At 34.8% G+C, this 13,757-nt stretch overlaps 1 protein-coding gene across 1 annotated transcript; it reads left to right on the top strand.

The window, feature by feature from the left end:
- Positions 1 to 3,687: 3,687 nt before the first annotated feature.
- Positions 3,688 to 13,394, top strand: LOC121420165 (tripartite motif-containing protein 59-like). The gene is made up of 3 exons (XM_041614710.1): positions 3,688 to 4,004; positions 8,833 to 8,903; positions 9,834 to 13,394. Exon 3 carries the CDS (start codon positions 10,068 to 10,070, stop codon positions 11,862 to 11,864), a length of 1,797 nt encoding a protein of 598 aa, XP_041470644.1. The 5' UTR covers positions 3,688 to 4,004; positions 8,833 to 8,903; positions 9,834 to 10,067; the 3' UTR covers positions 11,865 to 13,394.
- Positions 13,395 to 13,757: the final 363 nt, after the last annotated feature.

Here is a 13,757-nt window from a genome sequence, read left to right as displayed (position 1 = left end):
GTGTTTAATCAACATAGGTGTTTCTGCAGTGTAGTAATAGTGGTAATGATAATAAGTATAAAGATAATAGTGGTAGTGTCGATAGTCGTGGTGATGACGATAGCAATGGTGGTGATTGAGGTGATAGTGAGGATGATGGTAATATTGATGATGATGAATAAGCTGATAGTGAATATATTGATGGTAATGGTGATATAATTGAAGATGATAGTGAAATGGTTCTGATGTTGATGATGGTAATGATGGTGATTGAGATGATAAAAAGATGCTGGCAATGTTGATGATGGTAATGATGGTGATTAAAGCGATAGTGAAGATTTTGGTGATGGAGATGATAGTAATAATTGTAATGAAAATGGTAGTAAAGATGGTGGGAATGTTGCTGATGGTAATAATGGCGATAGAGATGATAAAAAAGATGCTGGCAATGTTGATGATGGTAATGATTGTGATTAAAATTATAGTGAAGATGGTAGTGACGTTGCTGATGGTGGAGACGATAGGACAGATGGTGGCAATGTTGATGATGGTAATGATGGCGATTAAAGTGATATGAAAGATGTTGGTGATGTTAATGATGGTAATGGTGATGATGTAGACGATAATCAAAATGGTGATGTCAAAGATAGTGAAAATGGTGGTGATGTAGATGATAGTAATGGTGGTGATGGAAATGATAGTAATAATGGTGATGTAAATGATAGCGAAGATGTTGGTCATGTTGATCATGGTAATGATGGTGATTAAGGTGAGAGTGAAGATGCTGGTGATGTTAATGATGGTAATGGTGATGATGTAGATGATAGTGAACATGGTGGTAATGATGATGGTAATGGTGGTAATGGAGATGATAGATTAATGCATGGAGAAATTGAGGATGGTATCATTGCGATGGAGCGAATCGAGGATATGGTGATTATGTTACTTATAGTAATGGTTGCGATGGTGGTGGCAGTGGCAGATGAAGAAGATGATAGGTGATGGTAGGCACGTTTATGGCAGTAACTGTGATATTGAAAATATTACTTGTAAGTTTTCCTGTTCTGTGTGTGTGGGGGGCTGATATAGTGCGAGCCGATGTTGGGTAGTCTATAGGCCTGGCATAATGTGTCCGGCAAGGAATGAGGACCGGAAATGAGGGGGAGGGGGTGGGTAGGGGACAGAGATGGGACGTTCAAAATCACACATATGCATGGGATCAATTTTATACAGCTATACAACGGGCTGGAACATATTTTTTTTTCATAAAATTGAACCATTTTTTTCGTTAAACGTTTTGGCAGGAGGCTAGGTCAGGTAGCCTATTGTTATTTTAAAAGTGTTGTGAGCATTACACATAGCTTCCGTTCTGGTAACCAAAGGCAGGAAGCTAACCCAAATAGTTTCCTCTCAATGACAGTTGCAAATCATGGACTTTTTAACGTTCTGAGTAGTTACATTTTTGCATAATAAATTGTTGAACGGTTATCCAGGCTGAGAGTATTATAATTTAAACAGGCATATTAATGCCCAAAAAGCAAAACTCTTACAAGTATGACAATTGGGGGACAAATGACGAAGATAATTATGACATTAACAAAATTATATTGTTCTGGTGAAACAGTTTTGCTCATGTCTTAATGAATATGCAATTAGCTGCCAAATAATGTTCTGTCCCGACTTGTCCCGATTTGTTAAATGAAATTGCGATTATTCGAATGTTCTCATTCAAGAATATGAAATGAAATGGAATGCTGAGATAAATGTTAACGTCATCATTGTTCAGACTTTGTTCCAACAGATACATATTTTACAGACATGTATGGAAAAGTAAATAATTACGATTTAAAACGATAAATTTAATGGTATGTTCGGATGTGAGATCATAAGCCTGGTAACTGTTGCATATCTAGAAAATCACGCATAAAATTATTTTACGGAAATTTCAGAAGTGTACAAAAAAAGTTATGTAAAGAGTTGTTCACTTTTACCTATTTTAATGAAACTATAAGCGTTTTGCTTGTGTGATCCTTCTTCGTTAATATCTAAGGCATTTGTCATTTTCAGCCTTTCATACCCCTTCAAATTTGGCGCTTATGAAGGGGCAGGAGGGGATAGTTCACATTCTTAATGATTTTTTCTAGAGATTGATACGAAAGTATATACAACCACCCTACCCTTTCCTCTTCTACCGCCGATTTCGAAGGAAGGTGAAGAAAACGAGCTTTAAAATAATTATTTTTAAGGAGGTATTTCAATGACCATTTCAAGTGATATTTCAATATCATCTGATTATCATTTGAGACATTTTAGATTTCACTCTGTCTCCTAACAAATAATCATATCAGCTTTCACGAAATACAGTGAAAACGCTAATAAAATATGTGTACACCCTTAGCGTGACATTGTGCATGTATCGTTATTTTTCTGAAATACCGGACGGATATTACTACATTACAAAACTTGTTGGGGGCAGGACAACAAAATGCTCTGAAATCAATATCGGCATTGCACATGCATTAGTCAATTGCGATTAAGAATTCTGAATGATTTAAGAGAAAGCATAATCAAACAAACATGTTGTGCTGGCGTGTCAATGCCATGCGAGACGCATTTCACATTTTATGATTTCAAATCCTTCAATCTCACTGTCGAAAATTAAAAAAAAAATCTCTACCAATTACCATCACTCTTTCTAGTTTCTTCACCGAAAGGTAACCATCAGAAAAAGGTTTCCCAATGCATCAACCTAAGGAACTTTGCACTATTTCTGTCCAAGAAAATGTACCTCTTTGAACTAGCTAGAACTCCTCGGTCTGAGCAGTGGTCAGTTCATTGCAGATATTTTTTTTTTTTGACGAGTCGAAATATTCACCTTAGAAAATTTGCATGTTTTTTTTATTATTGATGATGAGTAAGGACCAAAACTAACAGGATAGACTTGTCGTCGATCATATAAGAATACTAAGGAGCTTTAACAACTGCAATGGGGACGGATTAAAAAACGCACTGAAATCAAAAAATGGTTGGAAGGTCTTTGTACAGCTGACTGCTGTTGATCTCCGCCACCCATCGGGGGAAGAAGAAGAAAGAGAAGAAAAGGCAGAGATTGAAAATCTAAAAAAAAAAATTATGTCGTTTGTCCAGAATCCAGGATGAAACTTTTTTTTTGTTTCATTCAACAATTTCGACCGAAACTTTATTGTCATGAATAGTGTTTCACAATGCGTTATGAATTTTCTTGAATTCGTCGTGCGTCGTAGAATCGAAACCCTCTACTTTAACCCTTCAACTACCGGTAGGTAGGCCTACTTCCAAATTAACTATCAGTCCATATAATTTCTTAATTTAATTTAATTCTTTTCCGATTAACATTACATATAAACTACTGTAATACAATTGAAACCGATAAATGAAAATAGGATGATTGCCCTATACTCAGCAGCATCAATCATGATGTTGCTGGTCTACAAAGGGGACCTCTGCAATACACCCAAGACCCTTCTTTTTCTTCCTTCACGGTTACCGAAAAAGAACTTACAAAAAAGACTACATGACTTGCGTTGCGCTGCTAGTAAACGAATCCGAATAAAAAGAAAGTGCGTGAGAAATTAGGCTCGGATTGCGGCTACACAGTACTGATTCAGGAAGCATTACATCTATAAAGTCAGCACTGATCCCACTAATAGCAGAAATGTAGCCCACTTATTTATGGGAAACATTTCGTAGGGAGAGGTTGAATATAGTCAGTTTGATGCAGACAAACCCGATACAAGATCCCAACGTCGAAAGTTTAAATAGAGACTATTGATGACGCTGGTCAATACTCAAGCCAAACCTGTCTTTTCTTCTGCGGCTGTGAGATCACGAACGAAAAACTAACAACGAAAGAGTAATAGATGCGAATTGGCGCTGTTTCTAACATCTATTACAATAAACGTAGGATAACCTCTAATTGTTGCAGTGGTGAGACGACTGGACAATGTACTCCGGCTCGCGCAGGAGGACACAAAGAAACATAATTGGTAAGTTCGCAAACTATCACACTAGAAATGAAGTCTACCAAGCCTGGGGATAACATAACATTTCTTGATTGGTAAAAATGAGAGGAGTTCCAAAATAAAAATTTACGAAAATCTGACGAAGAAAGAATTGAACCTGTTAGGACAGCCAAGGAAGTAAAACGTGATTTCATTTAAAGGATTTAAATGAGAAAAGAATGCCATTAATGATGTTGATACCACAGCACTAAGGTTCAGACACTCACTTTGCTATCAGAGGAATCGCATATGCATCACTGCGAACTTGAGATTTAGGGCGACACAACACCTCCACCGGGCTTCCCAGCAAATATATACAAAACAATTTTCTCATCCGAATTCTTTCCGATCGGATTCTAAAAAACGATTTTTTTTTTCATATTGTTTTATGTTTTACTTGTTTTATTTTCTTAAATATTATTTATTAATTACTATTATTCTTTTCTGGGGGGACGAAGGTTATTCCTAACTAAAATCTTAGGTAAATCTTGGCTTTATTTTTACAAACAACGCAAGGTTTTCCATAAGGCCCAAATGAATAATGCAAGCGCGAGTTTATTTTTATGTTCTTATATATTTCCTTAATTTTGAGCTGAAAATCGGACGTTCTGAGCAGTTTTTGTAATCATTTTTGACACCTTTAATGGCAACTTTTTTCAGAAGAACGTTTTTTTACATGCAAAGTTTTTTATCGCCAACATTTTGACCAACAAACAAAGTGCACAATCAGAAACGGCCATGTAAACAATTTAACGGTCGTATAAATACACTTGACGGTAGATTGAACTACTCAACTAAATAATAAAAAATATTCTTCGAGCTTCATAGAATAGTCCTAATAGTGTAATGCATTATTGTATTTGAATGATGCTGAAAATTTTGAATACATTACTAAAATATTCATCATACATCATGTAAAGCAGCGGATGGAGCTTGGATGAGTGTTAAATCCAGTTAAGTAGACATAATATCGAAATACATTATAGTTTCTATGACTTACATTTTTATATCGTCCCTTTAGAAATGTTTTTCGAAATTGTACATATACTTTTTATGTAATTTATAGGCAGTCAAAGAGACGTATTCTGTACGAAGTCTAAATGAAATTTTAATCGTAATCTTTTCATTAACTTAATTCTTTTTTTTTCTACTTTTGGACTATAATTTGGACCTGTAGTCAGAAATTAATTCATGAATTTACCATCTCAAATTTCAGATGCCTTTCTTAGCTTTTCTCTCCACCCATTTTTTGTATTTGTTCGTGTATGTGTGTGTGCTTTTTTATCATGTATCCGTCAATCATTACACACATACTGAGCAGTCGTTTGCACAGTGGAAGCACTTTCTACACGACACAAATGATGTTAAAATTTACACGTTTACCGTTTACAGGTAGCTGGTAGGACAAAAGAAAACTACAAGAACTTCATTGCATAATTCATTGCGTTATATGATAAATATATTAGAACTTCATATGATGTTCAAAGAAAGTTGACTCATTATGAGTTGAAAACACCAAAAAACGAATAAATCAACCCACCCTCAGATAATAATGATAACAAACGGAACTTCTTGCTATAAAATGTTGCAACATCCGTTATAAGTTGGGATTCCCACATATGAATCAATCATCGTGAATACACATGTATCAAGATACTAAATATTTCAAATTAAATTGTACTGCCTCTGGGACTACTTTGGCATTACTACTACTACTTCTACTACTATTACTACTACTAAAACTACTGCTACTTCTATTCCTTCTACTAATATTACTACTGAAAATAATATTAATGATATTCATGCTATTATTACTGAAACAGCTGCTACTGCTTCTACTATTAGTACTATTAATACTACTTCAGCAACAAAAATATATTTAATCAAATGATATTACCATTGCTTCTATTACTACTACTATCCCTTCCTCAACCCCCCCCCCAGGTTTTGCGGAAAGGGTGCTTTAGGAACGTCTGTTTGCCTATTTCTTACTGGAACCCCATCCCTAGTTGGTCTAATTCCCATTCTGTCAAATCATCAAATGGTCTAAAATAAAACAAAATTTGTCTAATACAAATACGAGGCACAAATTATTAACTTTGGTCTATTGACTTTTTTTACCACAGTTGGTAGTCTAGTTGGTCATATTGTCATTTAAGATATTAAACCAAACGATTTTAGACCATTTTACCAACTGGCTGTAGACCAAATGGTTATAAGCCAATTCAGACTAATGACTCTTCGATTCGGCTGTTACATACATTCAAAACTCGATGAAAAAAAGCTTCCAACCCTTCCGTTTTGGTAAAGTCCGGGGGGGGGGGGGTAGAAAATGGTTGGATTAGGATAGAGTAAGGGGCATAATTGTTCTAAATTGGTGTACAAGTTATCATTAAAATATAAGACAATGCACAACTTTTCTAAATGTGGTATACCAAGTTTTTTTATGGGGACTACCACAGGGTTCTGTTTTGGACCATTTTTATTTCTGATTTATATCAACGGCATGCACTTGGTGCTAAACACATTAAATTACATTCTGTTTGCGGATAACACACGTATTTTTCTATCCAATCATGATATTGATATCATAGGAAGGACTCCTACACTTTCAAAACTATCTAGTGGGTTTCGAGGTAATATGCCATCACTGAATTGAATCATATGATATACATTTTAAAGGTAGGACGGCTAATGGTAAGTGTGATTTCAGATTAGAACTTAACAATACCTATTTTTTTTAAGAAAGGTGTCTACTAGGATCATAGGAAATCCGTTAAAAGTCAACTTTCATGGAATGATCACTTGAAACACATCAGTAAATCATTTTCTCGAAATACAAACTACACTATATTAAATACATTGTACCTGACAAAATAGTTTACATTTTGCACAATTCTCTAATTCTACCTGTTCTGTCATGTTGCAATTTTCTTTGGACAATATCAAGGAATGTCACATATTAAGTCCTTCTGTTGTAAACAAAGCAATTTTCTATTTTTGCTAGTTGGTTCGGATACCCTGACCATATTCAACTGCAATGTCTGGTGGTTGATGATATCCTTTTCCTTTAAACTTCCCTTTCAATCTAGTGCCTGCTATCACACTATGTTTCAACGACATAATGCTATCCATATCTAATACACAAAACAAGCATTTAATATGGAGTTTTACAACCCTCGCACGATGTTGGCTCACCCGATGTTTTAAATTCCCTATCCACGAGTATTAGGAATTTATTATAAGTTCATTCCTACAAAAAAGTGCAGTTCAACGAATATTCATCTTGCAGGTGTAATTTTCTCACAAAAGCAATATTTGTTAATGCTGCACGTCTTTAGTTTAAAGATTATTTTAATTTCGGGTACACCCTCGCACATTTTCTAAATAGTTGGATTTTTAACTGTGGAACAAAACGATTTATTTGTAGTCTTAATTTACCTAGATTGACTATTTCTTAGTGTGTATTTTATAATTTCAAAGGCGGGACAAGGTTTTAAGATATTCTTATATTGTCTTACCAAGGCATATCTGCCTCTTATGTAAATTATCGCTTATCTCTTTTATCAAAATAAAATATTATTTTACATTTCTTTTTTACGGTAACACTGTGTTTAGTGTCATGACATGACAAAAATAAATCAATAGTTCATATAAAATCAAGAAAATTATTGCAATGATATTTCATGGCGGCCACCTTTGATTTCAAGATTGCGGCCGCTTTGACATCGACCATGTTTTCACATTGTAGGGAAGCAGTCAGCGCCTCAAAATACCCCTGTAAGCAAAATATTCGTTTTACATGTCAGGTATTAAGTCAATAAAATGATATTCAATGATGTTTTATGGCGGCCATCTTGGATTTCAAAATGGCGGCCGACCCGTTAGTCAGATCGCTTTGGGTAGGCGTTTTTTTATTTTTTTTTTTAATCAGCGCCCCCAAAATACCCCTTTTTGGCAAACTTTACACTTTCTGTTAGATTTAAGCATCTGTGTCACCTTTCTTACGCACTAACAAATAGACCAGGAAAAACTAAAGAAAAACCAAAATGGGCTAGGCAGAGGCTACAGTTATCTTGTTAGCCGATATGCGTCTGATGCTGCGAGTTGCTATGGTCTTCGCTCATGAACGATCATAAACGATCTGTGACTCTTCTCTACAGCCACCGTTAGTAGCTTTTTCACAGTAGACAGATCAGACAATCACACACGTATATTAGTATTACAGATTTTCTGTTGCCTATACATGCCTAGATTACAAGCTAAGAAAACCTTCCATTTTTGTTACTACCAACTGCAGAACATCTCTCAGCAATGTAAACTGCATTATTGGTCTTTCCTTTCCAGTGATGAAGCACAGACAAATTAAGACCTGTATTATCCACATCCTCCAGGAGCGACCAAAGACATTCCAACGAGTCACTACCGGTATGATTACTTTTAATCAAATCCAGTATTTGCAAAGTGCTTGATTTTATTGCTATCGTTGAAGTTTTGCCTACTATTTGAAAGTTCGGATTGTTTTCTGAAAATTTTCTTGTTTATGTTTCAGGTAATATCAATTTAAAGCGAAAGTGAAGCCTGTTTGCTTGGCTCAGGCTTTCCAAGACTAATATTTTACATTCGCAATATGTACATTAAATTTTGCTGGTGCACATTCGGATAGAATGTGGATCATATACATATAGGGGTATTTTGATCGCTTAAATTGTAGTCGAACTATAATGGCAGATGATTTGTTTAATCAATAATGAACAAGAAATCATTTTATCAGCGATAGAACTCACAAATTATCTGTCTCCTCATCCTATAGATCTCATCCACATCGCACGGTTCTTGACGGAGTGATCACTGACAATCTACCTGTATCTTTTCACTAATCCGGTATGATTACTTCTAAATAAATATTGTATATTTCAAGTTCTTTATTCTACTGCTACTGATTTAACACTGTCATTTCGTGTATAATATCTCTTTATCTTTACTCGATTTATTTGGTGGTATCTTGTTTAACCCTTATCATTCAAGTTTATTCTCAAAATCTGTCACAACGCTATTGACCCTAAAAATCTACTTTGATTTTCATTACATCTATCAAGACATAATGATCATAATGACGTCATCCAGTCGCAATTTGTATTTTTATTCATGAGATTGATCATTAAAAAGAATCGTTAAATGTGGGCAATGTGGTAATTTTTTTTCATTTTCTCAAAAGTGTTATTCGCACATTTAGGTTATATGAAGATAAGAGAGATGATGATGTAACACATTTAATTGCTATTAGTCTTTCGTTATATGGATTATACAACATTTCAAATTTCGGAAGCCTTGCAATACAGAAACTCTACATTGAATCAAATTTTTTTAGAAAAATTGCATGTAATTAAGGAGGAATTAAACATTGTTTTTTCAAATAATAAAATACAAAGTAAATCGATGATGGTTGCCGTCAAGTTAGGACCATCCATTTTGCTTGTCAGTAAAGATACATGTCAATTACCTATGTGAAGTTAAGAAAAAAATTAAAAATGATTAGAAATTCTAATTCTACTTTCAGTTTTGATGAAATTTCAGCGTTATGGTTGTTACATATATCTTTATAGACCATGTTGCTCGAGAATAGCTTTTGAAAGACTAATGTTGCCGAATGTTTGGTTGATGGGTTGTCTATACTGTCTCAAAGCACCACACAGAAATAAGTTTGCTAGTCAATTCTAGAACATTCTGTTTGCATTTATCTCATATCCATATGCTTTTTCAATATTCAAGTCAAATCAAGCATTTTTCTTCTTTTTCTTCCTTTTATCTCAGGGTGCGTCAGGTGGCGTCAAGGGAGAGAGCTAGATGAATCACGTTGGGCATGTAAGGACCTTTGCTGTGATTCAGAGCTGCCTTTGTGGATAAAAGACATTTGTGGTTTATACACATTTTGGAGTATTATTTATTACACGGTTGACCTGCAAACTAGAGTTTAAAATATCAAAATCCTACAGATTTTGACAATAACTGTAGGTTTCTCTTACGTACATTATAGTAGCACGAAGTATGGCGACACTTGAGCATTCTGTTTTGCAAAGTTTAAAGTGTCCGGTTTGTTTTGGTTTGCTGAATGAACCAAAACAACTTTCATGTACACACACATTTTGTCCAAAATGTATTCAAGGTATTCTAGCATGCTCTGTACAGAGGAATACTTTATCATGTCCAATATGTAAAAACACAACAAATGTCGCAGATGGCGATGTTGCCAATCTTAAAACTAACATACCTGTTAAGTCACTTGTTGATGACGTCAGGAATAGTAAACAGCTCTGTGACGTGTGTGACAAGCGAGAAAGTGCCGCACGCTTCTGTTGCGAATGTGATAAGAACATGTGTAACGCATGTCTGCAAGCTCATGACACATGGACACCTAATCTTAAACATAAAGTAGTGATGGTTGAAGACATCAGAAAGGGTAGGGTAGTCTTAAAGAAGAAGGTTTACTGTCAAGAAGAAGTACATAAATCTGAAGAGTACGAATGCTCTGACGTATGCACGACATGTAAGAAGCTCATTTGTATGAGATGTCGCATGCTCTACCACGAAAAAAGTGGCCACGATGTTGAAGATTTAAGAGAGTACAATTCTTCTTTCAAGAAGAGCTCTGAATTACTACAGGATCAAGGAAAGGCGAAACTTAAAATAGTCAAGAATCATATGACTTGTATTGATAATCAAATCAAACGGGTCAATGATCACATAGATGGAGAAAAGGCAAAAAATAACAAGATTTACGTAGACGCTATCAAGAAAATAAAAGAGAGGAATATTACATTGAACAAGCAATTAGATGACCAGAAAGAAGAATTAGCCAAGAGCTTAAATAATATGAAAATTGATGATGAGAGATTAGTTAAGAGCATTGAGAATGCAAGTGAATTGCTGAGTAATAGTTTGAAATGCCCACTAGAAGGAGATGTTGTAGCAATTCATGATTCATTGTCTGGTGAATTGAAGAATGTATTAGATAGGGATAATCCAAAGAAAAGGGCAGCTACTGATGTAGGCGATCATGCAGAGAAACTGAAGTATACACCAAGCTGCGATCCTCATACATTGTCATTGTGGGAACTAAGGTTTCTGAAAAGTGAGGCGAAATGCAATGCAGTAATCTCAGAGAAAGGATGTTTGGATTGCACAGCTGCTAGAGAGGATGGAATGATGGCTGTTGGATATAGCCCAGATCGAGGGATTGACATCTTCTCTCCCGATGGTCGGCTGCAGAAAACAGTCATCAAATATTTCAAATTAAGTGAGGTAGGATTCCTCTCTGATGGTCGTTATGCTGTGCGTGGTTTTGATAATAAGATTTCACTGTACACATCAGATGAAGAGAAGCAGGATGTGACATTCGATACTATAGGCTACAGTGAAGGTGGGTCTGGTGATCTCACTGTAGACAGCAATGATCTGATCTATGTTAGCTACAGGAGAGCTAAGAAGATACAGGTTTTCTCACCATCAGGTGGGAAGGCTATCAGGGAGATACCATGCGATCGGTATGAACCCTCCCATATCACAAGTTATGGTGACACATTGATCGTGAAGCAGTACAGGAATGCAATAATACGAATTGATATGAAAGGTGATATAATGCACAAATTAAAGAAACCATGGGGAAATGACCTCCATGCTGCTGTGAGTAAAGACAATACAATCCTTATTGCCTCTGTAAGACGCAATGAAGGTCTGCTCAATATCGATGAGTACACCGGTGAGCTGAAACACATCCGAACTCTCATATCTGATTACAAGATTGAGAGACCGGAGAGGCAATGGTATTACCTTTTACAGTTTTAATCAGGAGAGATATCTTACACTGGACAGGTTCTATTCAACCTATTTAAACTAGTGAAGTTTCCTTGGTAAGAATATTATGTTTGGAAGCGTTTAGTAGCCGATTTTCTAACTACTTTATATAATCTTCAATTTATAAGTTTCAATATTGATCTTGGTAGTCATGTTCCTTTGAGGTAAGAATCAATAAATTGTATTAATTCCATTCGATCGAAATAGAATCACGTATACAATAGAATAGTTAAAGACAAAAGTACATGATATACACCCATTGCAAAACATAGTATTGGTGTTACATACAGAAGAAAGTAATGAAATGAAATTTGAGACGAGTCTGCACAATTAAACAAAATAACTTCAATTGAAGAAGCTCTGTCCTTAACTGTACCCCAATTGTATCATGTTTAGCATATTTTCCGTTTAGGGGTCATCAAGATTTTACTGCTCATTTATTTACCATTCCTAAAATAAAGCAGTCTGAAGGATTCCTGAAATCTCCATTTTGAATAAAGAATTGTTTGTTTAATGTTATCCTTTCTTTAAAAAAAATCATTTTACACACCCTATTTACGAAGAAATATGTCCAAACATCAATTCACAAATACATGTCTACATGTATGACATCAAATCAATATTTGAGAATTGAAACACAGCAGATTACATTATTCCGAAAATAATAAAATCTATATTTCATAACCAATGTTTACTTGCTTGATGAAAAAATGAATATTCTATGAGATAAACGACTGATGTGACAACGTGACCAGTAATGGGCCTGGTACCATATAGTACAGATATATAAAATAAAAAAAAATATTCTTTTTTTAAAGGTATGATTTTGGTTGAGAATGGGGATTAATAAATACTAGTTCCAATTGGTATTATGTAAGTGCATGCATGTGCGTATCTTGGGAATAGGCCGGGCATCTTCAGGGAAATGAAATGAGGAAAAATTTAAGACTTACAAAAAAAATCAAAAGCAATGATTAATCACATTTACAGTTTAATCTAATTAAAAAAACAATCAACCAAATAGCAAATCAATGCGGCCCAACATTCGGGTGTTGAAAAATCCTGGCGGAAGTTTACTATTTGCCCCTTACTTGGCCTTTCATAGACCCAATACTGATAGAAGTGAGGTGATAGACATGAAACACGTAACGTGGTAACGGTGAATTCTTAACTGGAGAGTAACAATTATTTTATTCATCTTTATCATTATGATTTGGTTCGTATGATAATAATAGTGATATTATCATAAATTGTAATATACGAAATTCATGCATAATTATGATAAAGTTTCACATTAGCCAATTTATGTAGGTTACTTTTGCTTTTGGCGTTATATACCCTGCATGGAAGCTATGGTATGCTATTGATCAGTTTGTTCATAATAATTTTCATTACATATTCTTTTTGTTTTTTTGATATTGCCACTAACATAAATAAACATCAATGAGCAATGAAAACAAACATACATGTTGTATAGAGGGAGGAACAGATGGACATATGGGCATATACATGTACATATATAATAACTGATAATTACATATGTAACAATACGTATACAATATATGCACATACATATACACACAGACACAAATACATACATATATATATATATATAATTTTTTGTTTTTCTCTCTCTATATATATACATGTTTATATACAAGTGGTGTCCATTTCGTGCAGTTTTGTACAAAATTTCAACCAACTGTTGCATTGGGGGGGGGGGCATTTTATATAGCAATTACGGAAAGTAATTATTATTAACAGGGATACCGACGAAAGGCTTATAAAAACGCTGCCAATGAAATTTGACAATCGTAAAAGCAGTTGATTTCAATACAAACGATTAAAAAGTGGAAATCATTGTGAGAGAAAACGTAGAGTTAA

This window comes from Lytechinus variegatus, chromosome 8 (genome assembly GCF_018143015.1).
Source record: "Lytechinus variegatus isolate NC3 chromosome 8, Lvar_3.0, whole genome shotgun sequence".
Lineage (NCBI taxonomy): Eukaryota > Metazoa > Echinodermata > Echinoidea > Temnopleuroida > Toxopneustidae > Lytechinus > Lytechinus variegatus.
Note: the sequence above shows the minus strand (reverse complement) of the source record. Positions and strands in the feature narration are given on the sequence as shown.